Here is a 27,092-nt window from a genome sequence, read left to right on the forward strand (position 1 = left end):
TCCAAGGGCAGTTTGTCACCAAAGGATGACTGCTCCCAGGACGCTGTGGCTTCCCCTCCTGTCACAGCCTCTAATTCAGGTGTCTCGGGGCCGTGCTGTGCTGCACGTCCTGGGCCCAGCGCTCTGACACAGCTCAGCAGCATTTGTGGCCTTGTGCCTCACCCAGGTCACACAGGGTGACCCAGAAAGGCCCGTGAAGGTGTCAGGGGACAGCCACGGCTGGCTGGACACCCGGCTGGGGAAAGGTCTGTGCTTTTCATCCTCGGCTTGTCTGCACTAATCCATGGGAAAGGCAGGAAAAGCATCGGAGCATCAACCATGGACAATCCCATGTGCAAGTGGATGGGACACGGCAAAGGCCGTGGGGACAGAGGTGGTGCCATGGTGGCACCGTGCCCACGGAGGACACTGGCTGTCCCGGCTGTCCCAGCTGCGGTTTGGGACACGGCCACTGCCGGCAGCACCGGCCCGCGGCAAGGGAAGCACGGGGGCATCCCGGCCGCACCGCCCGCCGCCGATGACAGCCCGGGCAGCTAATTACAGGGCAGGAAATGGAACGCGCAAAGCCAGCTCAAGTATCGGGGCAGTGCCGGGGAGCCGCGGGCCGGCTGCGGGGCAGGGCCCGCCCGGGAAGCCCGGCAGAGGAACGGCCCGGGGACCGCGGGACACGTCGGGCACGGGGGCAGCGCGGGGGCAGCGGGAGCCGCTGTGCCGGGAAAACGGGGGATGAGAAAACCAGCGTGGAGACTGTCAGCTCTCCTGAGCTCGGCTCGGGGCCACCGGGGGTCCCTGCGGAACTCCAAAAACCTCAGTTCGCAGAGAGTTCCCTGCTCCGTGGGCAGAGGAGCCGTGCGGGCAGCGGGGCAGCAGGCGCAGGATGCGGAGGAAGGAGGCGCAGCTGCCTCTGCCCGCTCCAGCGCTCGCCCGGAGGGAGGGATGACCAGTGACCCCAAGGGATGGATGTCCAGTGGCCCCAAGGGAGTGGTGTCCTGGGCCCCGGGCGATGGATGTCCAGGCACCCGCAGGGACGGTGTCCATGGGCCCGGGCCTGCGGTGCCCGCGCCTGGGTGTGCCCTCCCGCGGTCACCGGGGACAGAGCGGCGGAGGACGGGCAGGGGGCAGCTTCCGAAGGCCGCAAAGGGAGAAGGGCGGGACCACCTCACGCCGGGAGCGGCCGGTGGGATGGGGGCGGGCGGGGGGGGGTGTCCCATGCCGTGCGGGGCGGGGGCCGGGGCGAACGGGACGCGAACCAGCGGCGGCACCGGGACCGGGACCGGGACCGGGACCGGGACCAGGACCAGGACCAGGACCGGGACCAGGACCGGGACCAGGACCAGGACCGGCACCGGCACCGGGACCGGCACCGCCCGAACCACGCCCCCGCGTGACGACAGCGCCCCCCCCCCGGCTCTTGCATCACGCGGCGGCCCCGCCCTCCAGTCCCCGGATGAGGCGGCCCCGGCGGCGGCGCGCGCTGCGGCGGCTGTGACAGGGGATGCGCTCCGGTGAGCGGCGGGGCCGGGGCCGGCCCGGGGGTCCCCGCGGAGGTCCCAGCGGAGGCCCCAGCGGAGGCCCCAGCGGGCCGGGCCGGGCGCGGCGGGCGGGGGGCGCGGGGCGGGCGGGGAGGGGGCCGGGGGTGCTGCGGGCCCCGCTCCGCGCCGCGATTGGCTGCGAATTGACAACGGGGCAGGGCCCGCCCCCGAGCCGCGCCATTGGCTGCGGGCGCGGCGCCGCCGCTTCCCATTGGCGGAGGGCGCTGTCAGTCATGGCGCGGCCCCGCTCGGCCGCCGCCCTGCCGGGCCCCCACCGCAGGGACCGCGCCGGGTGCGGGGCCGGCCCGGCCGCACCGGGGGCTCGGAGCTGCCCCGGGCCCTGCCCGCCGCTCTGCCGGCCTTGGCCCCGAGCGTGGACGTTTTCCCGTCACTGGCAGGGAGCCGGACGCGTGGTTTGCCTCTGTTCTCGTAAAATCCCTGATCGATCCTATGCCCGGGGCGCAGCGTCTTTTTTAGGAAGAAATTCCTCTCGGAAATGATGATTGGATGCTGGAGTGGGCAGGGAGGTGGTGATGCAGTCGGCATCCCTGGAGGTGTTTAGGGAAAGGCCGGTGGAGCTCAGTGCCCTGCTGTGGGCTACAAGGGGGTGTTTGGTCTCAGGTTGGGCTCGATGATCTCAGAGGTCTCCTGTGATTCTGTGATCTCTGTTGGATGTTTGTCAATAACTCAGCGCGGGTTTTTCTCTGAGGCTGTTATCCTTCCTGTCAGCCCAGAGAGCCCTGTTGTGTTCATCTGAACGTGCCCGGCCCCGAGCAGCCCGTGCCCCGTGCTCGGGTGATGAGCGTGACCCGAATTGCAGCAGACGTGCTGGAAAGGATGCGCTGACAGGAGGGCAGAGACATTCCCCGAGCCAGGCCTCCGCCGAGTGACTCCCACCAGCACATCCCTCTCCCTCCCGGGAGGAGGAGAGCTGTGCTCTCCCACCCACAGCCCAATCTGCACTGGGAGTGACTCAGGGCTTCTCTGGTCCCTCTGCCACTCTCCTGACTTGCTCACAAGTGCAGGGGGTGGAGGGCACTTTCGGATGCCTGTGGCATTTGTTGCCTGAGAGGTGGTTAAATACAAGACACTGCTGTAGAAGAGTTCCTTGGATACTTCAGAAAATTTTTTTTCTTCCTTTATTTTTTTTCCCAACCCCCCAAGAAACAATTCCTGGACACTGCGGAGAGCTGGTGGCCTTTCCAAGGTCAGTGTTTTGTTAGAGGTATCAGTAACTGTAAGGGGAAGAAGCTGTCCCAAGGCAGAAAAGAAACCTTTTAGATATTTTGGAAGGGGCTGCCCAGGGAAGTGGTGGAGTCCCCATCCCTGGAGGTGTTCAGGAAACTCTTGGACATGGCATTGAGTGCTCTGGTCTGCTTGACAAGGTGGTGATTAGTCAGAGGTTGGACTTGATGATCTCAGCGGTCTTTTCCAACCTGAATGATTCTGTGCTTCAATATTTATTTATTTAAATGTCAGTTTGATGCTTGCAGTGGGGCTGCACAGACAGGCTGGTTGATGGTGCCAGTTAACTGTGGCTGCACAGGATGTGGCAGGGGTGGGTAAATAGTGTGGGTCTGGGATTGACAGTGTCAGGCCTGCCCTGGAAGAGATCCCCTGCCCTGTTTTCTGGCTGGGCTGTGCATTTCTGTATTGTTGCGTATGTGGAAGCAGAGCCCGGGTGACAAGATTTAATCCCACATGTCACTGGGAGTCCCAGAAGTGGAGGAAGCGTTCAGAGGCAGTGTTTGAGTCACTGTTTGAGCCGCCTTCCTTCCTCTTCAGGAGAAAACCCTCTTTTTTTTTTTGTCCCTGACTCTTTAGAGGTTGCAAATACGTAAGATAATTCCTCATTTGGTGAAGAAGGGCAGAGAAGAGAAAGGAAAGTACGAAAGTGGAGAGAAAGCACGGGACTGATGATGTCTGTGACCTTGGTGTCACAAGGAATCTTGTCTCTGGAGACACTGCTGGCAGCAGACTGCCAAGAAGTACAGCAACAAAGTACAGTTTACGCCCTCAGTCCATTACAGTTGGTTTTTTGAGCCAGGAAAGTGAGACTGCAGAAAGGATATGGTATTTTTGCAGCCCTTGATGTTTGTGACACCACAAACATAATCAAGATAAGGTGGGGAGTGTGTTCAGCAAACTGCCTGCACTGCTGTGCTGCCCTGACCCCGGGCAAAGCCAGCCAGACCCATCAGAGCAGATTTTTCATGATGTGGTTGTGTCCCTGGAGGGCTCTTCTGTCCCCACAGCTCAGTGGAAGGTTGTGCTGGTTCCTTCTCCTGATTAACAGAGTTTGGGGGGTTATTTTTAACATTCCTGTTGTTAAGTGCTCGCTGCAGAGCCCCTCCCTGCTGGGGGCTGGTCTGTGATGCCATTTCAGGGGGTATTTTTCAAATCCATTTTACCCCTACCCCCGACACTGGTAGAACTTCAGAGATGTAAAAGCAACAGAATTCAGTCCTTTTGGCAGAAATCCGTGCTGAGTGCTTTTCCCTTGGAATTCCTTGGTCATTCTGTGGTGTCCAGAAGCATCTCACCCTCTGGCCGCCGCCTTCCCAGGAGATGTTGTCATCGGGATGGTTTGAATTGCTGGAGTGACAGGGAGGCCCAGGGGACCTGGAGCTGTCACTGCTGCAGGCTCTGTGCTGTGTGTGCCACAACCTCTCAGGTAAATCACTGCTGCTGCTGGGTGGGATGCCCTGGGATTCCTCAAGGTTTAAGGAGCAAGCAGGCAGCTTTGAGCTGGAGAAGGTGGAGCTGGGTGGGTGATCTCCAGAGGGGTTCAGCTCTGTGGCAGCCTGTGCCAGCTGCCAGCCTGGTGTGGGTCAGGATCAGAGCTCCCGGTGCCTGTCACACCTCGCCAGCCTGCCTAGGAGGGAGCAGAGGCTCAGTCAGGGACGAGTGTATCCTTTCCACAGCCTGAATTTCCTCCTCAGTTTGCTGTTTACTCTGCTCTGTGTGGATTCATCCCTCTGGAGTTCCTGGGTACAGAGCTGGGAGCAAATTGTCCCCGTGCTCAGGCCAGGTTGTTCTGGGACACACACATCTCCAGGGGCCCTTCCTTCACCTCTGGCAGTCCTGGACCTGCATCAGGAGCACCAACCTCTTCAGCTTTCCTTTTCTAGTCACTTTGGTGAGGTTGATTGGGAAGGAATAGGGGTCAAATATCTGAAACTTTCCATGTTTGTGAAAGCCATCAATGTTTTTTAATACAAAATTCTGATAGTTTTGGTAGTTGTAGCTTGATTTCTGAGAAGAGGCTTCTTGCATCAGTGCATTTCTTCTGGTTTCAAGGCTTCCAGCCCAGTGCTGGCTCACTCTTCAAGGGTTTTTCTGTGACTGGATATCAAATATTCACCAGACAGATGAGTTCTTGGCCATGTGGTGTAGAGCAGACATGGTATATTTGATTAATGAGGCTGTTGAGATAACAAGGCTTCGCTGTGTGCTGCTTAGTTTATCTTAAAGGCTTTACTGAATTTGGCACCAAGTTCCTGCAGGTAGGAATTGGTTATCTCCTGCCTCCAGTGCTGCCCAAATTGGAAATGCAGGATTTATTGTTGCAGCAGAGCAAGGAGCGTTGTGCTGACGCTGTGCTCGGTGACTTTCTTCTCTTCCTGAAGGCTCCTGTGCTGCTGTTGTAAGGGAGAAGGAGGCATTTGTTGTGGTTCACTCGGGAACATTCAGTTCAAGAATAGAACTGCAGGAGAAGGTTCACTTCCCAGAGGTTCAGTTTCACCCTGGTGATGGATGCAGGCACACATCCAAACGCGTATGGAAATCCGCCGGCTCCTATTTCAGGATGAGCAAAACAAGCCCAAATTGATTGGTGGAATCTAATCCATGGCTTTTGCCTGTTTGTTTTCCATCTTCTAATAAGACAATGCACATTTGCTTTGAGTTTTGGCTGAAGTGCTCGGCTTACCTTGCTTTGAGTCTTGATTGGGTTTGCGGGGAAAAAAATCAAGAGCTTCAGGAGTTTGGGGTTACCTGTTGGTCATCTTGGTTTGAGAAGGTGAAGAATGGTGGACAGAAGATTTCTTCTGCTTTTCTGCCTGTGAATCAGCAAAAAAGGGGAAGAGGAAGAAGAGCTGGTTGGGGACAGTCCTTCCTGCTCTGCGTGGCAGCTCTGGACGGTGCCAGCACTCGGTGACAGCGTCATTGCCTCCGAGAAGGGGGCACTGCGGCAGCCAACAGGCACTTGGACATTTTGTGATAGCCAGAGTGGGTTGTTATCTCGAGAACTGAAGGCCACATGTGAGCTTGGCAGAACTTCTCGATCAAGTCCTATTTGAGGTGGTTGCTTGTTTAATTCCAAAGGTCAGTGGACATTTGCGGTGCCTTGAGGGGAGGGGGGAACAGCCAAGCGTAGCTGGGGGAGTTCAGCCCTGTGGTTGGTCCTGATTGAGTGGCCTTGCTTTGCTTCTGCTTTATTTTTCATGTTTGGTGTCTGAAAATACTGGGCAAATGGGGTTGTGAGGAAGAAAGCAGAAAACTGTGAAGAAAAACGACCTGTTCATGGAGATCAAATAATACTCATTCTCTTTATATGGCAGTGTTTCTGAGCTGGTGTTCAGTGGGAGAGTGTGAGGCAATGGCAATCAGGAGGAATGCTTTATGCAGCCACTTGAGATGCTGCAGGTACATCCAGGGTGAATTGCAGCGTGTGAGCGGTGCTCAAAGTCATCCCTGCCGTGACGTGTGAGCGGCTGAGTGACTTTGAGAGCAGGCAGGGGTGGATTCCCGACTGTGGGAAGGGGTGGATCCCAGCTGAGACATCGTGTTAGATTTCAGGCTCAGTGTTTTGGTCTTAGATTTCATCCCAGCCTTCGCTGCAGTCTCCCGTCACATGGAGAGCCCGGGAAGCTTTTTTAAGGTACCATGTTACACTTCAAGCTGTGTTTGTGTTTTCATGGCTTAGCTGGAAGGTGGCTCCAGAGGGATTTGGGGTTGGCCTTGAATGCAAGATTCCTTAAATTACTTGAAAAATACTGTCTGCATGTTAGATTGGTTACTTCTGGTACATTCTTGAGCCTTTCGCTCTTGTGATGTCCAGAGGATACTGCTCCTCTTGTTTTAAGGATGCTTTTGAGGTGGGAAAACAGATTTGTCCCGTACAAAACCCTCTGGATTTAGACAAGTTCTTAACCTACACACTGTGTTTTTTAGAGTCATTGCAGCGTGGAAAAGTTCTTTCGTTTTCACAGTAGAGAGTTCCTCTGTCCTGCTGACTTGGTCCAGGGGGGCTTGAAAGGAGCCCCGGTGTTTTGAACGTAGTTCTTGTCTGGGAGCAGCTTTGGAGCTGGAGCTGTGCCCACGGAGCTGTGTTTTCCCAGGGCACTGTGTGAATGCTAAGCTGTGTTGGAATGAATTTGAGTGGGCAGCAGCATAAGCCTGCTCTCATTTTCCCTGGAAGACGCTGCTGCATTGTCTTGTCTGCTCCCTGAAAGCCTCAGTGTTGTTTGTCAAAGGCTGGATTCTGCGAGTGCCACGTATGCAAAGGAGCCCTGAATAGGAAGGACTGGCCGTGCTGGTTCTCAGCTCCTGACAGAATTCCCGGGGCCGGGACAACAGGCAGCAGGCTGAGGCAAAGCAGTTTTTGTTCAACTCTTGGTATTCCGTGGGCATCCCCTCTCCCACACATGAGATGTGTGGAATTGTGTGGTTCTGTTAAATTGTCTGGTTATGTTCTGCTAACTCCTGGGATTTCCTCTCTGCTTGCACAGTCCGTGTTTTTGTGCCATCATTCTGAGGGAATGGACAAAGGTTGGCAGAGTGAAGGATTTTCCTGTGGCCATGTGTGTGCTGGGAGCAGGTTTGGAAGCTGTCAGTATCTCCCAGCTCCCAGGCTGGTATTTTGGCCACGAACCACCGTGTCTGTGTGCTCTTCTCTCCTTCTCCTGCCCCTCATGCCCACAAGGGAATACAAGTGACAAAAAGCGGGGTATGGGTGCTGGAGCTCAGCAGTGCACGCTGGCATCTGCAGCAGGGCTTTATGCAGCGCAGTCAGCAGATCCCAAATCCCTGCTGATAGCATTAGGGATGGTGGGAGACATAGAGCAGGGGCAGTCATGAGCTACCACCTTGTGCAGGTGGCTTCACCAAGGCAGGATGAGAGAGTTGGAAAAGGTCTGGGTGGGTTTGGAAAGAAGAGTTCCTGCCCAGGGCCTGAGCCAGCACTGGGCTGAATCTCCTCCCTCCAGTGTCTGAAAGGAAAAATCTTTGGACAAGGAGTGGGGGGCGAACTCACCTCCTGTCCTTGTGAGTCCCTTCCAGCTGTTCCTGTTCCTGCACAGGCCGCTGTGCTTGCAGGGATCCCGTGGATATTTATTTCTCAGGGTGTGCCCCATGTGAGCAGACAGGAAGGAGTCTTGTGCCTTATCTCAGCTACTTCTAGGAAATGATGTAAGATGCTTTCTTGCACAAGCTTTTTTCTAACCACATCCTGAATTTTGCTGACAGCTGGCTTGGCTGCTCACCTTTTGAGCTCAGCTCCTCTGGAGTTGTGGGAGCTGGGCCTATGTTGTGCTTTGTCTCATTTGTTTGGGGATGAATGTGCTCCCTGCTGCTCTGAGCCTCTCCGAGTGTGCTGGTTTAGAGCCGTACAGGGAAAGGTTGAAGGGATTTATGGAAGGGTTGGATCAGTGCTGGACAAGTGCTGTGGACAGCACCCAGCAGTGCCTTGTCCTGGCAGTGGGAATTACTGTCCAGGAGCAGCTGGACGCACCTGAGCTTTGTCAGGTGTCTGCTCCCACCGTGGAACTGCAGCAGTTCAGGCAGGAATACTGGGCTCCACATCCACAGGCTTCTGCCCAGGACTTGGGCTTTGTCCCTGTGGAGTGACTGAGCTGCCTTGGTAACAGCTGACACGAAGAAATCCCTATCTGAAATTCATCATGGGAGTAGCTCCACAGGTACTTTTCCTTCTCAGTGCAGGAAAGGAAGCACCGTCATTTCTCCTGGGCAGTGTGATGACCTGAGCCATGACACGTGTGCTTCTGCAATAAAGCTGTGAAGTTAAATAAACACAGTGCGAGATTTGAGGTGTTTTGAGGTGCTTGGCATCCTCTGGATAAATTTGCTCTTGGCTTGTGGCAGCTGCAGTCTCAACTGGAGAACCAATGTGCCAGTTCTGCCTCGCTGTGTTTGGCCTGGCTGCCCTCTGACAGAAGCATGGGATTGTTCTGGCCCACTTTTCGGTGTCAAAAATGTGGGTCACTGAGATACAGAACACATTAGTGTGACAATTTTAGCCTGAAGGGCCAGAGTTGGCTGAGAAGTGATGCCTGCCAGAGTGTGAAAGTCAGGACTTCTAGGTCAGCTCTTCTGATCAATGGGCTTGGTGCAGGCGTTCACAGCCTCTGCTTGGAGCACAGAGGAGGTTGGGTTCACCCCGTTCTTCTTCTGGGTGGTAAGGACAGAATTTGAGGGTTGGCTTTTTGAGGAGGAAAAAAAAGATGCCTTGGAGAGCTGTAGGATTGCTTGGAGAGGTGGAGCAATGATGCATCTCCTGGGCTGGGATCTGAGCGTTCTCCTGGTCCCGCTGTGCATTTGATCACCTTCATCAGCTCTGAGACCTGGTGTGTGCTGAGGCCTCCACTGTCTCATGTCCCCTGGACCATATAAAACAATATAAAAATTATGTTTGATTGTGTTTCTTGTGCTGGCTGAGAGCCTGTGGAGGTCCAAGAAAGGAGGATCCTCATGGCGAGGGGATCTCCACTGCCTTGGCATGGGAAACTTCTCCTCTGAATAGCTCCAGGCTGGAACACTCCCGTGTGACGTGACCATGTCATTTATGGGAGAGGCTGACCTTCCTCGTGTCTGTTTGAGGCAGCAGAACTATGTGGATAATTCCTGTTACCTGCAAGCAGGAATTAGCCAGGACTTGCTGCAGGAAGAGTAAGTTGAATTTTGATCTCCACGCAGAGCTGTTTGTAGTTGCTCACTTGGAGTGTTCATCCTCCTTCATTACTCACCGCTGCAGCTCTAAAAGCAGCTGTGGCGAAGTCGCTGTGTGGTGGCAGGAGGCAAAATCTCTTTAAGAACATTTAATGAACTGAAGTGGAAACTGATAGCTGTAAAACCGGCTGGGGGCCTGAGTGGGCTTGTGGCACCAACTGGAGCTTCGGTGGCAGGTACAAAATACAGCCAAACCTTCTGGTCTCATTTCAGGCTGCTCCACAAGCACTTCCAGAGGCTGGGGAAAATCCTGTGGCTCGTTGGGGCAGGTCTGTGTGCTGGATGAGCCCTGGGAGGGATTGTTGGCATCCTGGACATGGGTGCCAAGTCCTGAAGCCCAGGATTCAGCAGAGGTTTTGGGGGTGGTTGCCTGTGTTTGCCCTGAGTGTATTCCTGTGTTTGTGTCCTGCAGGTCGTGTTGATCATGGACAGTGAAGAAATTCCTACTTTTTCGAGTCCAAAGGAGGAAACTGCATATTGGAAAGAGCTTTCCTTGAAGTACAAACAAAGGTATTGTGGATTTGCAAGCTGAATTTGGTTCTTAATGACCAGAACACTGTTTAATCTATTCCTCTGCAAGGCCACACCAAGGTGGTTATTAGATGGTTTAGAAAGAACCTGTGAGAAGGGAATTCTCTGTAAAGGATTTCCAGCTTTAAAATTTCCATCTCTGTGGGAGCTGAGTGTTTCTTGCACAGTGTCACCATGCCAGGAACTGCAGGCTATGTTTTGAGCATGTCTGAGCAAGAGCAGAGCCTTTTTATGATCACGTGCACCTTTGTGTAATTAAAAGTGCTGCCTTAAGTGGTATCTTGATGTTTTATGATAAGAAGGCGCCTTTGGGCTTGCCTTGTATCACTGCTGTTCCCTCAAGCTTCTTGTAGTGGAATTACTGGTATGAAAAGTGGCTGATTTGGTGTCTGCTGCATTTGATTCAAGTGTTCTGTAGCTCCTGGCCCTGCCTGTACCAGTGGTTTGCATCTCTTAGGGGGCATAGGGCTTTTTTGTTACCAAAAGTGCCAAGAGAAGCTGCTCTCTGGAGCAGTGCTGTGCTTCTGGAGGGACTGGGAGGTGGGCTGAGGTTTTTTTGGAGTGGGGGGCACTGGAGGAGGATCCCAGTTTGGGTTTTTTTTGAAAGCTTTCTTTGCATTCAGTGTAACTCATGTGCAGTTGAGCTGAAGTTAAACCTCCCTCAAGCCCAAAGAACCCAAGGTGCAAGTGGCTTTTTTTGTTTGGTTTGGGGTATTTTGGGAGGGAGGTGTTGGGAATGTGGAGCAGCCTGTCCATGTGGAGAACCCAAAGCTGTTCTTGTGTGTCAGAAATTCCATCTGAGACACCAGTGGATGTGTTGTTGCCTAAAGCCTTGGTGGTTTTCTCTGCTGCCTGCTCAGGGCCGAGCTATTACCTGTGGTAAAGATGCAAATTTAATAAGCAAAGTATGTGGGGTGGCTACTTCTAGTATTTAATAACTTGCAGTGGTAGGAGGTAGGCATGTCCTGGCTTCCTGACTCTGCATGATTTTTAAGAACTTTAATTTTCCAGCTAGTGCAGAGATGCAGAAACTGTTGTTCTGTCTTCAGTTTTTAACCAAAATCTGGTTAAATGTTTGCTTAATTCATTGTCTGTACCATAAAGTCTGCTAGCAGTGAAAGCTAATGGAGCACAAAGTGCTTCTCAGGCTCCCATGAATCCTGTAAATAGCTTTGATTCCACACAGCCATTTAAGGTAGCTGTTGGGTTTGATGTAAGAGAATTAATTTCCTTCAATAGTTCAGCTTAATGTAATTTCTCTGTTTCCCCATTTTTCTGTTTCCCCTTAGAGGCCCATGGATGACACTTAAGTGCTTTAAAACTCCCGTTTTTCAGCTTTTTATTTTAGAAGAGCTGCAGATTTTGTTTTAACTTGGGAGATGCTGGCTTTTCCACTGATGAAATCCTCTCCTTGCAGCTTCCAGGAGGCCCGTGAGGAGCTGGCTGAGTTCCAGGAGGGAAGCAGGGAATTAGAAGCTGAGTTGGAGGCACAGCTAGTGCAAGCTGAGCAGAGGAACAGAGATTTGCAAGCAGATAACCAAAGACTGAAATATGAAGTGGAAACATTAAAGGTAGGTTTTCTCTGTGATAGTGTTGCTTTTCCTTTCAGCTGCATCTTGGATCTCCTTTTGGATCGTCTGGGCTGCTCTTGGGCACTGAATATCCAAATAAAAAAGGAGTTGTCTGGTTAAGATCCACACTGAAGCATGGCATGTACCCCAAATAAGGCCAGGGACATTTCTGGCAGAATTTTTCTTGTTCACGTCATGAAACGTTGTCCTGGAGTTGGTGCTGGTTTGAATTCCCGAGGCTGTGCCAAGGAGGAGCTTTGTTTGTTCCTCAGGGAGCACCGGCATAGCAACGGGGACAGCACAAGGGGTTTGTCAGGCCACTGCCTGGTCACCTTTCTTTTAAACCAGTCTTTTGGCCCTCAGGGTCTCCTTGGTTTTATGAGACCCCAAAGGAAACAGAAAATGGGTGATTTGTGCTCATCTTTCAGGGAGTCTCCACATCCATTCACAGCCGCATCTGTGGAGCCAGGAATTGCTTAAGGACCTGCATGTGCAGAAGGCAGCTCTGAATTGATGCTTCTGTGTTAACAAGTTCTCGCCTCTCTTGAAATCTTGAAAAAGCAGCATTTTGGGCAGTGTTGGCTTATTTAGTGAAGACAGAGGTTAGAAGTTCACTCAGTGGAAGGAGGGTTTATGGGATTACTTTGTGTCTCCAGTGCCAGCTGTACTTGTAGGGTTAGGATGTGTTTTATGAGGTCAGTAGTTTCTCCACAGGCCTCTCAGTGCCCTCAGAGGGCGTTGGGCAGTGAATTCTTCTGAGGATGAGTTCGTGGGCCCGGAGGTTTTGTGAAGATTTCAGTGGCTCGTTTTTGCTCATGGGCACGTCAGACAATTTCTGGTGTCAGGGTGGGTGCTGTCAAGGGAGAAGCGCTGTAGGGGAGGCTGTGCAGTTGGATTTCTCTCTGCCTTCTGGGGCAGCTGTCAGTGCAGGCTGTGGGGAGCAGGTGCAGGGACACATCCCTGAGAAGCAGCTGTGCTGTGGTGAAATGTCTGGGGTTTTGTACTGCAGCCAGCCCTGATGTTCACAGCGTGTTCCTTCTCCCTCTCCAGTTTCTGCTCTGAATTACCAGCAGTCCCAAATCAGCATTCTGCGAAGACAGTGGTACTTTTTGTGCCCTTTTCCTGCTGATGACTTGGACAGTGCCAGCAGCTGATATTTATCTCCCTGTTCTTTGTTTCAGGAGAAACTGGAGCACCAGTACGCCCAGAGTTACAAGCAGGTGTCGTTGTTGGAGGATGACCTGAGCCAGACAAGGGCCATCAAAGATCAGCTGCACAAATATGTGAGGGAGCTGGAGCAGGCCAACGATGACCTGGAACGTGCAAAGAGGTGAAGGCTGCAAACCTCCTCTTCCTTTCAAGTTTGCACTGCAAAGATCTTTTCTTTGCTACTCAGCTCGAGCATTTTATTGTTCCTTAAAGGGAGGATAATGCACAATCAGAAAAACCCAAACACCCCCAAGGCACCGGATTGTTTGACCAGTGCAGTTGCCCCTCACCTGCCTCAGCTGGTTCCTGTTGCAGCAGGAAGGGCAGTGGGACAGTGTGGTTTGTGCTCCTGTGAGGAACAAGCCCAGATCCAGCCAGGCCACTGCACTGCCTTTGGTACTCTCAACTAGATGACTTTATTTGTGGTCCTGCTGGCTCAGAGCCCCTTTGAAGTCAGGAGCTCCTGCTTTCCATAGTCCCTGTTAAATCAAACAGGCCAGAGGAGTCTCCTGTCCCTGGCAGAACAGCTGCAGGGAACAATCCTGCCCTTTGCAGGCTGCTGCTGGGAACACCCAGTTTGGGAGGAGGTCATGCTTCCCTTCTGCTGAATGGGAACTCTGCCGTTGATTCAGGAGAGCAGGAGTGAACCTCTGGCTATCTGGAAAAAAGATCTGAGAGCTGAGGCCCTGTTTCCACAAGGCTCTTAAGCTCTTGACTAACTTTTGACGCTGACTTTGGGAGGAATTGGGTCTTAGGCAGTATCCCAGTGCTCTGCTTCCCACCTTGGCTGGGCTGTGCCCGTGCAGAGCCCTGAGAGCACAGCCCCAGCTGAGCTGGTGCTCTGATTAATGCACAGCTTTGGAGCATGGCTTGGGAAAAATGGAGCTGGCTGCTCTGCACTGGCTCTTTCCCACATCTTTGGTGCATCCCTGAGAGCCAGATGCTATCATGTTCTTTTCATCTTTTTCTCCTGTTTCTTTGGAGTTGATTACTCCCTTTTAAGAAGCATTTCCATGGCTTTCACATGCTTACCTTGAATGGAGCCCTGCTAACATTTTTCTTCTGTTATGGTTTTGAATAAGCTTTTATGCTGGCTGAGCTGGAGAACCTAATATTCTGGATTTTGTTTCTAGGGCAACAATAGTTTCATTGGAAGACTTTGAACAAAGGCTGAACCAAGCTATTGAGAGAAATGCATTTTTAGAAAGTGAATTGGATGACAAGGAGTCATTGCTGGTCTCTGTACAGAGATTAAAGGATGAAGCAAGAGGTATGGCTGGTCTGGTTGGTTCTGTGTCCTGGTGCAGGGTTGCTTTGCTAAAAGAGATGTGCAGCAAGCAAAGCTCATGTTTCTGGAAAGCCTCACATGATGAGACTTGAACTGGATGCTGTCGGTGTTACTAACAGTGTGTTCTTTGTATGTCCAGTATAGCCAAAAAATAATTTCCTCATTTGGGCAGAACTAATATCAGATTAATTCAGGATTTTTAGCACAAAAATACTCTGTTCCACGGATATAAGATAATTGAGGAAATGTGCTTCAAAAGTTCCTCTTGCTGTGGGTTTATAGGAAGGGAAAGCACAGGAAACAACAGGGAAATACAGGAGAAATGGTTAATTAATTCCTAAAAAAATCTCTCCTGTGTTCCTTCTAAGCCCCTTGGAAATTGCCTTAAATATTTTATTCAAGATATTCCAGTAAAGGTTGTGTTTAGACCAGTGAGTGAGAGATGTTTGGGATGGTGTTCTGGGATGTGACTGGGAGTTGGGAATTCCCCAGTGGATTTCACGTTGAGGATGCTGGGGAAGCATTTTTAATGGTTGGTGTAAATGGATTTCTCTGACAGTGGAGGTGATCTGCTCACAAGCCTGTGCCAGCCAATTATGTAGTTTAGAGGTTGGTGCTTTGCAGTTTTGTTCCCTAAATGAAGCTTCCTAAAAGACTTCCTCATTTGAAGCCTGGACCTAAGTGTGACACAATCTGACAGCAGGTTGGGATTTTTTGTTGTTATTCTCCTTTGTGACCCTTTTTGAAGCAAGTTTGTGCCCCAGAAATTGGGAGCTTTATTGGAAGCACGGGGATTTAGTACTAAATATGAAGAGGAAGATTTTCTGAGGAAATATATGTATTGTAATTTGAGATTAGGGCAATAAAACTGGAAAAACCAGCAAAACCCAGGGGACTGTTTTCTAGAACACTGGAACAATCAACAAAACAGACATCTTGTTTCTTAGATGAGTCATTTGGAAATTTTTAGCATTCGTGAGTTATTCCCCCAGGCAGCAAGCAGGAACAGTAGCCTCTAAAAGAACTGGTACTGTCAAACTCAAACATGACATTTCTGATTGAGCAACCTCAGATCCTCTTCTGGAAGCCCAGACAGATTGTCACTTCGGCTCTGCTGTTTTACCTAAAATCAGTTCTAAATATTTGTGACAACTTAAAAGCTGTAATGTGCAGTTAATTTTGCTCTTGTGCCAGATTGAGGCAAGGAATGGGAGCTCTGTGAAAATGAAGTTGCTCTGCCCAAAAAGGAACAACTCACTTGTAATGTTTGTTTGTATCTTTGTGAGGATTTGAGAGATCCATTGCTGGGCTGGGCTGGATTCTCTTTGTAGCAGAAAGCTGTGGAAAGGGAAGGGGACAGGGTAGGGGATAAGCTGCAGTCTGGGAGGAGGTGAGAATAAAACCAGGCTTTCCTAATGCTCCATCTTTTCCCTTGGAGTCCCTTTCCTTTGGACTGCCCTCCATTCTGCTCCTTTACTTGCCAAGGCATCAAGAAACTGGATGCAACCCTTGGACTGCCTTTGGCTTATGTGGATTAACTGGAAGGAGAATGTAGAGAATGGGAAACACTGGAATATATTGGTCATTCCTGTTTTTCCAAGCTGTGTTTGAGCAGGAGCTGGGCTCAGCAGCAGCAGCCCTTTGTGTCCAGCTGCAGTTTTTGTAACATGGAGCTCATGCTGCAAATGGGGAAAAATCCTGAGGCAAATTGGCTGCCCCCATCCCAGGGACAGGGAGCTCTCTGGGGCAGGCAGGGCTGTTTGCTCCCTCCCTGTCCCAGCTGGAATGGGAAGGGATGGGATGGGGCTGGGGCTGCTCTGAGGGCTGTCCTCACTGCTGGAGGAAGCAGCAGCAGGCACTAATCCTGGATTGTTGGGAATTGTCTCCTGCTGCCCCTCCCAAATGAACAGAGAGAGTGTTTGTGAGAGAATCAGTCATTAATATGGGATTTTGTGGGGTTTTTCCTTCTCTCAATCCTCAGACCTACGGCAAGAGCTGGCTGTGAGGGAAAGGCAGCAGGAGGTAACCCGAAAATCAGCACCCAGCTCGCCCACTCTGGACTGTGAGAAGATGGATTCAGCTGTCCAGGCCTCTCTCTCCTTGCCAGCTACACCCGTTGGAAAAGGATCAGAAAATAGTTTTCCTTCCCCAAAAGGTATCACCCACAGGAATGAGGTCTCGTTGTGCTCCTTAGGGAACCCGAGGTGGATGTGGGGGTGTGGATCCCACACACTTCCATGAGTTGTGTTTGAATCCCGGGGCAGCATCGGGTGCATTTCAGGAGTAAACAGCATGGAGAAGGACAGTGAAGCTCAGACACTGCCTTTGGGGGCAGGAGGGGTTTGCACTCTGCAGTGGGTGCCTGCTGTAGAGCACTGATGATATCTGGAAATTCAGGGAAGTGCAGGGACTGATATTTCTGCTCAAATAGGCAGCAGCAGTGCTGGGTGAACATGGGCAGGAATTTGGAGTCTCTGCTACCACTCTGCCTTTTCAGGGGTCCTGTTTCCTCCGTGAGGCAGTGGGATGTTAGTCCAGCCCCTTTTCCCATCTGGAAGGCTCTGGACAGTCACAGGGATTAATACTTTATTTTTCAAATGAGAAGGAGTCGATTCCAGAGGGAGCTCTGGCTGGATTAGATGGATTGCACTCAGTAGCCTTGCAGATGGAGAGTGCATGAACTCTGCCTGGGGGGCTAATGGGACCGGGGGCAGTGGGCAGGAGTCAAGCTTTATCATTTTTCTCTGGCTAGTGATCCTGCAGTTATTGTGGGTAATGGTATGAAATGTCTGCAGCAAGATCGTAGATATGTTTGGGGTTTTTTTATGTAGAAGCTGATGAATTTAAATTTTTTTCAAACCTGAACTGTGGAGGAGTGAAGTAATAAGAAGTGTCTGTGTTTGCAGCTATACCAAATGGGTTTGGTACCAGCCCACTGACTCCTTCAGCTCGAATATCTGCACTCAACATTGTGGGAGATCTGCTACGGAAAGTGGGGGTGAGTACTCCGGGCTCTCCCTGGGGCTTCTGTCCTTGTGCTTAATCTCAACACGGCCTTGGCCCATGCTGGGTACATTCTGCAGCTGCCAAATCATCCACATTCACTGCTTAGTATTTGATAATGCTTTTTTTTTTAATTATTTTGATTTTTAAAGCATGATCCCGTGGTTCTGATCCGATTTGGGGTGACAAAATTCCTATTTGGAGTAAAAGTTTTTCAAGTACTGGGTTGGAGACTGTTAACTTGTTCTTGCCTGAACTGGGCCTGCAGCTTCCTCTGGGCTGCAGAGCTGGAGCTCAGGCTCTGGCTGAGGGAGGAGCTGGGATCACCCTGCCAGGGTCTGCTGGTGGGAGAGCTCCTCTCCCAGGGAGTTGTGCCACAGATACTCAAAGAAAAACCAGCCTGGAAACCTTTGGTAAGAAAGTGAGAAAATAAATCAGGAGAAAGCCAAGTGCTCCCATCTGTGGTTGGTGGGGAAGTGAAATGCATGAGCCTTTAAAGGGATTACACTGTGAGCAGGGAAGAAGTGCTTTAAACATCTGCTGCAGTGTTGTTCAGGACCCAGGCTTTCCACTTGGAGCAAGAAATGACTCCTGAGCTCCCAGGAGCTTCTTGGTGAGCCGTGGTGGTTTGTTTGTGTGTGAGTGAAGCTCAGGGAACTGGCTCTGGCTGTGCCCTGTGCCTGTGTAACCACGCTGAGCCCGGCAGGAGCTGCAGTACAGACAGTTGTTTTAGCAAAGTTGGACGTGAAAAATTGCCTGGCTGCTCCCATTTGGAGGCAGCGAGCTCAGCCTTGGTTGAAAGGGCAGCAGGACAGCTCGGGGTTAGCAGTGACATGTTTAAAAGGGGATCATTGTGAGTAAGAGTCTGCAGGGGATTTAGGGAGCTTAGTGACAATCCCATGTGATTACTCTGCAAGGACAGGAAATGCCAAATAAGCAAGCTTCTCTCCCAGGCTGCCCTGAGCCACAGCTCGGCCACTGGGACAGGGTTCCAGCTCATGCACTGCTCTAGGAACAATTATAGGGTGGTCAAGCTCTTTGGGGTTTGGCTGTGCCTCATCCCAAACCTTACACTCCCTGTCTCTGCAGGAAGTTTCCACTTTGCTTTCCTGCCTGCAGCTGAGACAGGGAGCCCTTGGCTCAGACCACACTGGCTGTGGCCAGGGGACAATCCGTGACACCCAGAGTTATCTACAGCTGCCTGTATAGTCCATAATCCCTAAATAAACTTCCATGGATTCCTAGGAGTCTGCACAGGGTTCACTTACCTGTGGCAGCATGTCAGTGCCCTGGTAATGGAATATTCTGTGCAGAACAGCACCAAACCTCACATTTGGGGAGATGAATTTCAGTTTCCAGTGCAGGCATCTGCCATGTTCTGAGTGCCCCCACACACAGGGGTGTAATGGGTACGGACTTCCTGCTACACGCCGTGGATATTCAGGATAAGAGGGATATTCAGCCCCTGATGGTGGCAGAATGGGCAGGTGATGTTCTGGAGTAAAGGAGAGAATCGGGATGTTGCTCCTCCTTCCAGGAGTCACTGTCACTTTACATAGAGGAGAAAGACCTCACCAGGCCTGTTGGGAAGGGTGGCAGTGGAGCTTTAGAAATTGACTATTTTGCAAGCCAAGATTAAGAAAGAAATTCCAGCAGGTGTTGTCCTGGTGAAAAAACCAACTTTCCAAATGCACAGCCCCTCTTAAAACTTGAGGATTCTGCTTTAGGTTCTCGGTCTTCTGATCAGCTCGCAGCAGCTGCTGAAGCAAGAAATTTTGGTAACTTCTGCTAGGATTTGGCTTCCTTATCTTGGGTAATTATTTCAAAGTTCATCTGTTCTAGAATCTGAGCCCTCGTGGAGCTGAGTAATGCCTGGCAGTCTGCATCAGCATCTGTGTGTTTCCTTTGTGGTTGGGTGACAGAAGAAATGACAGCTTTGTTCCCATTTTTTTGCCAAGGGTGATCACACTGAAGTCCTGATCATGGCAGTCTTAGGCTCATAAGCAGCAAAGTACTTCCTTTTAATTATTACTTTTTTAATACTATTTTTTTCTCTCCCCTTTCGCAGGCCTTAGAATCCAAATTAGCTGCTTGCAGGAATTTTGCAAAGGACCAGGCATCACGGAAATCCTACATTTCAGGGAATGTCAACAGCGCCGTGATGAGCAGCAATGGCACAAAGTACCCACACCCAGGGCACACGTCCTTCTTCGACAAGGGGTGAGCCAGGGCACAGCTCTGCCCTCGGGGGGGGCATTGCAGCAGCTCCTTGGAGCAGTTTTCACGGCTCGTCTTTAGCCCACCACCGTTTTCATCCCGTAGGAGAAATAACTCGTGGGTGCAAAGTCTGCAGGGGATTTCTGTAAAGCAGAGAGGAAAGCAGTGTGGCTGTGCCTCAGCTGGCAGTGCCTGTCCTGCCTGAGCTCTTGGGGGCTGCAACACCAACCCCAGGCAGTGAGGAATGGGCCCTCTGAGGGCATCTCAGGAGCAGAGGAGGGGTTGCCAGGCGTGCTCTGGGCAAGTGCACGCAGAGCCCCAGACGTGGAGACTGCCTTGGAGCAGCTGGGGCAGGCAGGGATGTTCCCTGGGAGGGATCCTGGGTGCTCACACCCCCTCTGTGAGGGATGAACCATCGGTGGAGGAATTCTGGCTGCTGAGGGGTGGCTCCTCCCTGCTGTGAGTCAGCCTCGGAGCCGGGGATTGCTTTCCTGGGAACAAGGAGCCCTCGTGTGTGTGTCTGCCGTGCTCAGAGCTCCCTCTGGGACACTGGGAAATGCTTCTGCAGGAGGGTTTTCCCCAGTGCCTCACAGCACAAGGCCCCATGGGTGTACAAAGGTGGAAAGCACAGAGGTACTGGGGGCAGAACAGCCTCCATGCTCCCTGTGTGTCCTCACGTTAAACCTCAGTGCCATTTAATGCTGTTATTCAGCACTTCCTCAATCCTGTCTTTATTTTAGAGAATGAAATGAGCTGTTTCCAACCTGAAAGTGCCAGAGCAGCCAGCTGAGCTTCCCACATTCATCCTCAGCAGAGCCGTGTGGGGAGCAGGGTGAGCTGCACCTTAAAAACTGGCACTCAGAGCTCCTAGAGCCATTGGTGTTTGCTGCTTTGGGAAAGGCAGAGTTCAGAGCCTTGAAGTCATGTGCAAATCAGCTTTTGGGCTGTGTGTGCTGCAGGGCTGAGGGGGCTGTGCATCCCCCAGGGAGCTGGAAGTGCTGGGGAGGGATTATGGCAGCTCTTAGCAGGCAGCGCAGCTATATTGAGGTGTGGTGTGACAAATAAGCTGATTGCTCTGTGGGGTGGGGGTCACTTTTAATTATGCAGATTGTCATCACACTCCTTACCTGGGCTGGCTGCCTGGAGGGAGGAGCAGGCTGGGGCTGAGGAAGGCTTAGAAACCCAGGAAGGAAATGCTGCAGCAGAGCTGGGGGTGTTAGTGGACAGGATAAAGGGCTGGAAGTGGTTGCTGTGCTTATCTGCAAGTTGCCAGAGATGCTGCACAGCCCCACTGTCCTGTCCTGGTCCCCTGTACCCCTGTGTGCTGTTCCCAGGCTGTCCCTTCACCCACTCCTGCTCCCCTGCTCTGTGCCAGGAGGTGCTGGCAGTGCCTGTGCTGGGTGCAGGCTCCAGGGCTGCTGTGGAAAGCCTGGCTCAGCCCTGGGAGCTGGACTGGGAGCTGTCCCCAGCCAGGGTCACAGCCGAGCCCTGGCCATGCTGGCCCAGAGTGGCTGTGCGGGGTGGGCACGAGGGCCTGAGCCACGCCTGCCCTTCTTGTCCCTTCCTTCCTTCCTCTCCAGCCATCAACTCTCCTCCCTGCCCTGGGTGTTGCTGGAGCCTGGTCAAGGTGTGGGTGTGGCCCTGATCCAGGTGTGGGTGTGGCCCTGATCCAGGTGTGGGTGCAGCCCTGATCCAGGTGTGGGTGTGTCCTTGATCCAGGTGTGAGTGCAGCCCTGATCCAGGTGTGGGTGCAGCCCTGATCCAGGTGTGGGTGTGTCCCTGATCCAGGTGTGGGTGCAGCCCTGATCCAGGTGTGGGTGTGTCCCTGATCCAGCTGTGAGTGCAGCCCTGATCCAGGTGTGGGTGCAGCCCTGATCCAGCTGTGAGTGCAGCCCTGATCCAGGTGTGGGTGCAGCCCTGATCCAGCTGTGAGTGCAGCCCTGATCCAGGTGTGGGTGCAGCCCTGATCCAGGTGTGGGTGTGGCCCTGATCCAGGTGTGGGTGCAGCCCTGATCCAGGTGTGGGTGTGGCCCTGATCCAGGTGTGGGTGCAGCCCTGATCCAGGTGTGGGTGTGGCCCTGATCCAGGTGTGAGTGCAGCCCTGATCCAATCTGCAGCTGCTGCCTAAGGAACAGCTGGTGGCTGAGTGGTGGGGTTGGCTCAGAGATAACTCAGCCACACCATTACAGCTCTGTTTACCTTCCTCCTTCTGCCATTTAGTTGGTTGAAATATTTGAGGCATCTCCAGCTCTTGCCAAGCCCCTGCTCTTTGCCCTCGGTGGGGAACAGGGCAGCCCTGCTTCAGGGGAGGCCTGGAGCACAGCAGGGCTTGCACCAAAGCTTGGCTGCAGGATTGGGGCAGTCAGGGCTTTCCTACTTGTTAAAAACTCAGCAGTGTCTGGTGGAAGATCAGTTTCCTGCAGATTGGTCCCTTCAGGAACATGCAGGTTCTGTCCAGATGCCAGGGAATGGCAGAACAGCACCCGAGGATGGTCCTCGGGATGGATACTTGCTTTTTGCTGTTGTAATTATTGTTAATTGGTTGTTAATGTCAGTCCAGTTTTGTCCAGGGAACAAAACTGCTCTGGGCTCTGCAGGGCCCTGGCACTGGGACAGCCAGCCTGAGGTGCCTGTTCCCCTTCCTGCAGTCCTGAATGCCAAAGGCCTCATAGCTGATGTTTATTCCTGGTTATTTTTGTGAATCTCTTGGGCTTTGTTTTAATGAAACGAGCTGAAGTTTGAATGTGAGAAGTGCCTGTGCTCACACACAGCAGTCGGAGGTGTCTCTGTGCTGTCCCCCACAGCCCTGATCAGAATACACCAGGCTGTGAAATCCGGGTCACTTTTCAGTCCCAGATCCACCTTATTTAAAGGTTTTCCTGGGACAGAGGGAGCTGTGGGTGACTCAGGTACAGGAATCCTGTGCCTGTCCTGTGCTGGGTTGCACGTGCAGAGCAGTCTCACTGTGCAGAGGTCAGACAGGAGAGGTTTGCTGAGGTCTGGTTTAACACCTTTGCTTGGCCCCAGTTGTTGCTTCAAGGGTTGTGCTCAGGAATGTCATTTTTGTGTGCATAAACTTTCCCTTTCTCTCCACTAGGCGTGAGAAGGTCATATTCCCCACCTTGGTCATGGGTAAATGAATTCATTTGCACTGATTGGCTGCATGTGGTGTAACCTGGGGCTTGGGGCAGATTTGGGGGCTCTGGTAACTGCACGAGGTAGTTGGTAGTGTCACACACTAATGGGCCCTGATAGAGCCTGAGGCTGCAACTGCTCTTTCTCCTTACTCGAAATAAACCTCTCTGGTGCTGTGACCTGTTGCAAACATAAGCCTGAGTGCTGCTTGCTTTCTTGATCTGTGTAATACTTCAAATAAGTGCATGTTTCTGATTGAACTGGTCCCAGCAGGGATTCAGGGGAGGTGTGGCTTCATTGATGGAGTTCATTCGGAAGGTTTGCCCTTCGGTTGTGATTTTCCTGCAGCATTTTGTGGCTCTTGGTGTGCAGTGATGTGGTTGTGGCAGACAGGAAAGCAAACAAGGGCACAGGTGGCTGGGAGATGGCCGGGGTAGAGCAGGGAGGGGACAGTGTGGGCAGGGACAGCAGTGTCCCTGCTCGGTGTCACTGTCCATGCCCAGCACAGCCGTGGCAGCTGGGAGCAGCTGGGGCAGTTCCAGGTCTCCAAGTGTGCTTTGCCAGCTCTGTTTTCCCTTCAAGCTGGACTGTTCAGCTTCAGAAGAATCTTCCACTGAGGATGTGTTGGAAACTTAGAGCTGAGGGTATCTTGGGCATGAGGTGCTAAGTACAAAGTCCAGCTCGAAATGCAGGTTAATGAGTCTAAATTAACAGTCAGGGCAGAGTGGTTGGACACAGACACAAAGCCCATGGCACTGCAGGGACAGGAGGTCAGAAACATCCCTCAGCAACCACTGCAGGGACCTTCCCAGCAGGGAATGCTGCTCCTGGCTCTGTTTGGAGCCTGGTTTCTTGGGAATCCCAGAGCAAGGACATGGCACAGGCACCGCAGAGTTTGCTGGAGTGGTCTGAGGGCCAGGGAAAGGAGGCAGGAGCAGGAGGGGGACCTGGCTGGGGTTAATCACTATGGGCAGGAGGCTCCAGAGACCTCCCAGAACTGCCCGAGTCGGAGCTGGAGTACAAGAGCTTTTCCCAGCTCACTCCTGGAAGCTAAAGCAGGACCTTTTATTGGTTATTTTTACACTTGCTGTGTTTAAGTTATTTCATTTTCCTTTAATTCTGTCTCCCACTGCAGTAATGCTGATGTCTTTCCCTTTTTTTGGTGCCTTTTCATGTTCCCATCAGAAACCCAAGGCTGGGTAAGCCCTCCCTAAGCTCAGCCTTAGTGCCAGCTCTCAGTATCCCCCAGCTGCTGCTGCTGTTTGGTGCCTTTTGCTGTGGCCCAGCAAATCCAGGCTGCTGCTTCACCTTGGATGAAGAAAGGCAGAGCTGGAGAAGTGCTGCAGAGCTGGACATGGAAGCAGGACCTGCTGAGCCTCCAGAGCTGTGGGGCTCTCCCCCACCCTGAGCATTGCAGAGCCCCCTGAGGGCAGGGCTGGTGTGGGGGGAAGTGCAGATCAGGGATGTCATTGCTCCTGGGCTGGGATGGAGCCGTGTCAGATGGAAAAGCTGCTGGACCCACAGGCTCCTCTCCCACCCATCCCAGGGGGGATTGCTGGGGCACAGAGACAGCTCTGCCGTGGCACTGGCCGCCCTCAGGGCGTGTGTGTGTGTGTGTGTGTGTGTGTGTGTGTGTCCCCTCCTGAGGGACACGGGCACAGGGCAGGCACCGCCCCGGGGGCTGTGCCCTCGCTCCGGGCACACGGGCACCCAGTGCCAGGGAAGGGACGGCTGCAGCCGACGCTGAGGGAGGCTGGGCCTGACCCTGCACGGACCCATCGTGCACAGACCCATCGTGCACAGACCCATCGTGCACAGACCCATCGTGCACAGACCCAGCGGGCTCAGGCTCTGGGGCCACTCGTCCTCCTGGGACAGTCGCCTCAGCCAGGACGTGCCAGCTCCGGCCCTGGCGTGGGCCCTGACCTGGCAGCCGGAGCTGGGGCCCTGTCCCGGTGCTGTCCTGGCCCTGTCCCCGGGGACGCCGTGAGGAGGAGGAGCGGGGCCAGGGAGGGTTCCGGGTGCTGGGGAGGGGCAGCAGTGCCCTGCCCCCGGCTGCTCCTCCCTGACGGGCTCTCTCTCCTTCCCAGGGCAGTGAACGGCTTTGACCAAGGGCCCCCCGGCCTGGGGGGCTCCCGACCGTCCTCGGCGCCGGGAATGCTCCCCCTGAGTGTATGAGCCCACAGGAGTTTGGACTTGGATGCTTTTCTCAGCCCACCACGAGAAGAACTGCTCCTGATTCCTCCCCATTCCCACCCTGCTGGAACATGGCCCTGAGAGGAGACCCCGAGCCCACGGCCCTCCATGTCCTGTCAATACAGTTTGTTTTCTGCTGTTGCTCTAGTGGACGTTCTCTGCCCTGGCCCCACGAGCTGCCACCCTCTGCTGTGCTTGGAGACACCGAGCCCTGCTCTGTCTGGGGGGCACAGGGGTCCTGCTGTGCTTGGGGACACGCCCGGCCTCGGCCCCTTGGCTTTCCCTCTCCTCTCACTGAGGTCTGACAGAGCTTTGGCCGCTCCTCTCACAGGTTCGTTCTCCTGTCCCGGTCCCCTCCCAGGCCCTGCAGCTGCTGCCCTCAGGCCTCGTGGCAGTGCCCTGGGAGGCTGGCATCGGCCCTGGCGCTATTTGCACCTGGAGCTGGCCCCAGGTCCTGTCTCAGTTCCAGCTGTGTCAGTGGCAGTCACAGCAGGGCTGGATGAGCGGCTCCAGCCCGGCCCATCCCCACTGGACAGCTGGACACACACAGAGGGCCAGGGCAAGGAGGGAGAGGGGGCGTGGCAGCGCACTGGGGCGACCATCCCAGCCCCCCCAGATGCCTTGGCAGGGCCAAGCACGGCTGAGCTGTTCCCGCTGGGGCTCCTGCCCTGGTGCAGGGGTGGCAGTGCTGTGCCCAGGGGCTGTGCCCTCAGGTGCCCCCAGGGCTGCCCCACAGCTCCGTGGCCCTGCTGGACTCGGCCTCCATCCCTCACCCTCCACACAGCAACCCCGTGGGAGCTTTAGGAAGCTGCTGCTCCACCTGGCCCCAAGGCCCGCCCTGCCCTGCCCACCACCCCTGTGCTGTAGGACTGGACTGTCCAGCATCACCTGTGACAGTTTGGGGCGACTGAGCCCTGTGGGTCTTTCAGGCAACACATTTGTGTGGTTTCTCTGTCCATGTGCCTCAGAGTCTGTGGATTTTTAGACAGAACCAGCAAATGGAGCCAGGGTTGGAGCTGAGGGTTCAGCAATCGTCGTTCAGGGGCTCTGCAGCTCCCAGGTGGTTGAGTTACAAATGCTGAGAAAAAAACCCCACTGGCCCAGCAGTGGAGGTGGGATTGTCCCTTTGCCATTAGGGTTTGTATGGTCCTTCCTTCCTGTGCATCCTCTGCTGCATTTGACTGTTTACATTTGTTTTATTGTACATAGATTTGTAAACATAATACCTTTGCCTGAGGTCTTTGTACATAACTTGGGCTTTGTAGCTTTATTTATTCAGCCTCTCTCTGGCATGTTTCCATAGGATGTACCGTTCCACCCTGGTGCCACTGACATGATGTGGTTTCAAAAGAATGAAAACAAATGAGACTAATCTTCCAAAAATAAAGTTCTTTTAATGTGGAATCAGTGGATTTTGCAGAACCAGTGGCCGTGGCTCTTACTTTGTCCCATAGGGGTTTCTGCCATGGCCCAGGGAGGGCCGATGTTCAGGCAGTGCCACATCATCCCACGCCCCTGCCCTTGGGAGAGCGGCACGGGATGCTGCTGGGGCTGAGCACACACCGGCCCAGCCTCTGCTGCTGGCCCTCAGGGGGGACACAATATTTCAGCTGGCGACATGCTGGAAGCCTCCAGCTGCCTTCCGGAGGATTTCTGCCTCCGTGGAGCAGCTGGAAGGAGTTTCCTGTGCACAAGAGCCGGGCTGGGGCCCGAGCCGGGGCTGCCGCTGCTGCCGCTGTCCGGCCGGGCTCGGCTCCGCTGCCCAGCCCGAGGCTGTGCTCGTGTGCGGCCCCGCACGGACACCCCGCACGGACACCCCAGCACCCCCCGTTCCTCTGGGGACGCACTCGCTGCCAGCTCCTGCCAGACCCTCAGACGCCCTGAGCCCAGCGGGGTCACCCTCCCTGCGGCCGCCCGCCCTCCTGCCCCGTTCCAGTCCCAGCTCACAGCCGAGCCCAGGCCGGCTGCCAGGGACAGGGACAGGCCCTGCCCTGCTCCCAGCCGTGCCAGCAGCAGGGAAAAGCCCTTCCTCATCCCTTCTTTTCCACAGCAGTGAAGGAGGAAAAGGTTGCCCAGGACTGACCAAGTTCCATCCAGGAGCCTGGGCCCACCCCTGGGCTCCAGCAGCCCCTCGGTGCTGGAGGCTCCAGCCCCAAGCCAGGCCCCGGGAGCCACAGGTCCCCTGGAAAGGGTGGGAGCAGCACCCACCCAGCCCCTCGGCCTGCTCTGTGTCCTCATTCCCTCACGTTTTTAACCCACTCACCTCCCTCCCCCCTTTCCCACCTCTCTGGGGGGAGCCAAAAGCTCCCAGCCCAGACTCCTGCAGCTCCTGGGCCTTTCCTCCCCCAGTTCTAGGGCAGGTTTTGCACCCCAGGACCCCAAAATATGGGATGCAACTGCTCAGGCAGGAGCCCAGAGCCTGCTGAAGGCACAAGTGGGGCT

General features: G+C 53.6%; 1 protein-coding gene across 6 annotated transcripts; it reads left to right on the plus strand.

The window, feature by feature from the left end:
- The first annotated feature begins 1,402 nt into the window (after positions 1-1,402).
- On the plus strand, positions 1,403-26,072 carry NDEL1 (nudE neurodevelopment protein 1 like 1). 6 transcript variants are annotated; one of them, XM_032129195.1, is made up of 10 exons: positions 9,714-9,769; positions 9,913-10,010; positions 11,449-11,602; positions 12,784-12,932; positions 13,945-14,081; positions 16,081-16,254; positions 17,006-17,097; positions 19,171-19,322; positions 22,417-22,451; positions 24,545-24,637. In XM_032129195.1, the coding sequence occupies exons 2-10, from the start codon at positions 9,925-9,927 to the stop codon at positions 24,550-24,552; spliced, it is 987 nt and encodes a 328-aa protein (XP_031985086.1). In that variant the 5' UTR covers positions 9,714-9,769; positions 9,913-9,924; the 3' UTR covers positions 24,553-24,637. The 6 variants fall into 6 exon arrangements, with proteins under 6 accessions (XP_031985087.1, XP_031985090.1, XP_031985088.1 ...); XM_032129196.1 differs by lacking the exons at positions 9,714-9,769; positions 22,417-22,451 and adding an exon at positions 1,403-1,505 and having other exon boundaries at positions 24,545-26,072; XM_032129199.1 differs by lacking the exons at positions 9,714-9,769; positions 22,417-22,451 and adding an exon at positions 1,944-2,739 and having other exon boundaries at positions 24,545-26,072.
- Positions 26,073-27,092: the final 1,020 nt, after the last annotated feature.

The sequence above is a fragment of the Corvus moneduloides genome, chromosome 19, assembly GCF_009650955.1.
Source record: "Corvus moneduloides isolate bCorMon1 chromosome 19, bCorMon1.pri, whole genome shotgun sequence".
Taxonomy (NCBI): Eukaryota; Metazoa; Chordata; class Aves; order Passeriformes; family Corvidae; genus Corvus; species Corvus moneduloides.

Bases quoted from the DNA above. Each gene is read 5' to 3' on its own strand.
- NDEL1 (XM_032129193.1), top strand. From the start codon at position 6,388: ATGGAGAGCCCGGGAAGCTTTTTTAAG. The intron at 6,415-9,912 runs GTACCATGTTAC...TGTGTCCTGCAG, and splicing joins GCCCGGGAAGCTTTTTTAAG to GTCGTGTTGATCATGGACAG. The intron at 12,933-13,944 runs GTGAAGGCTGCA...TTTTGTTTCTAG, and splicing joins GACCTGGAACGTGCAAAGAG to GGCAACAATAGTTTCATTGG.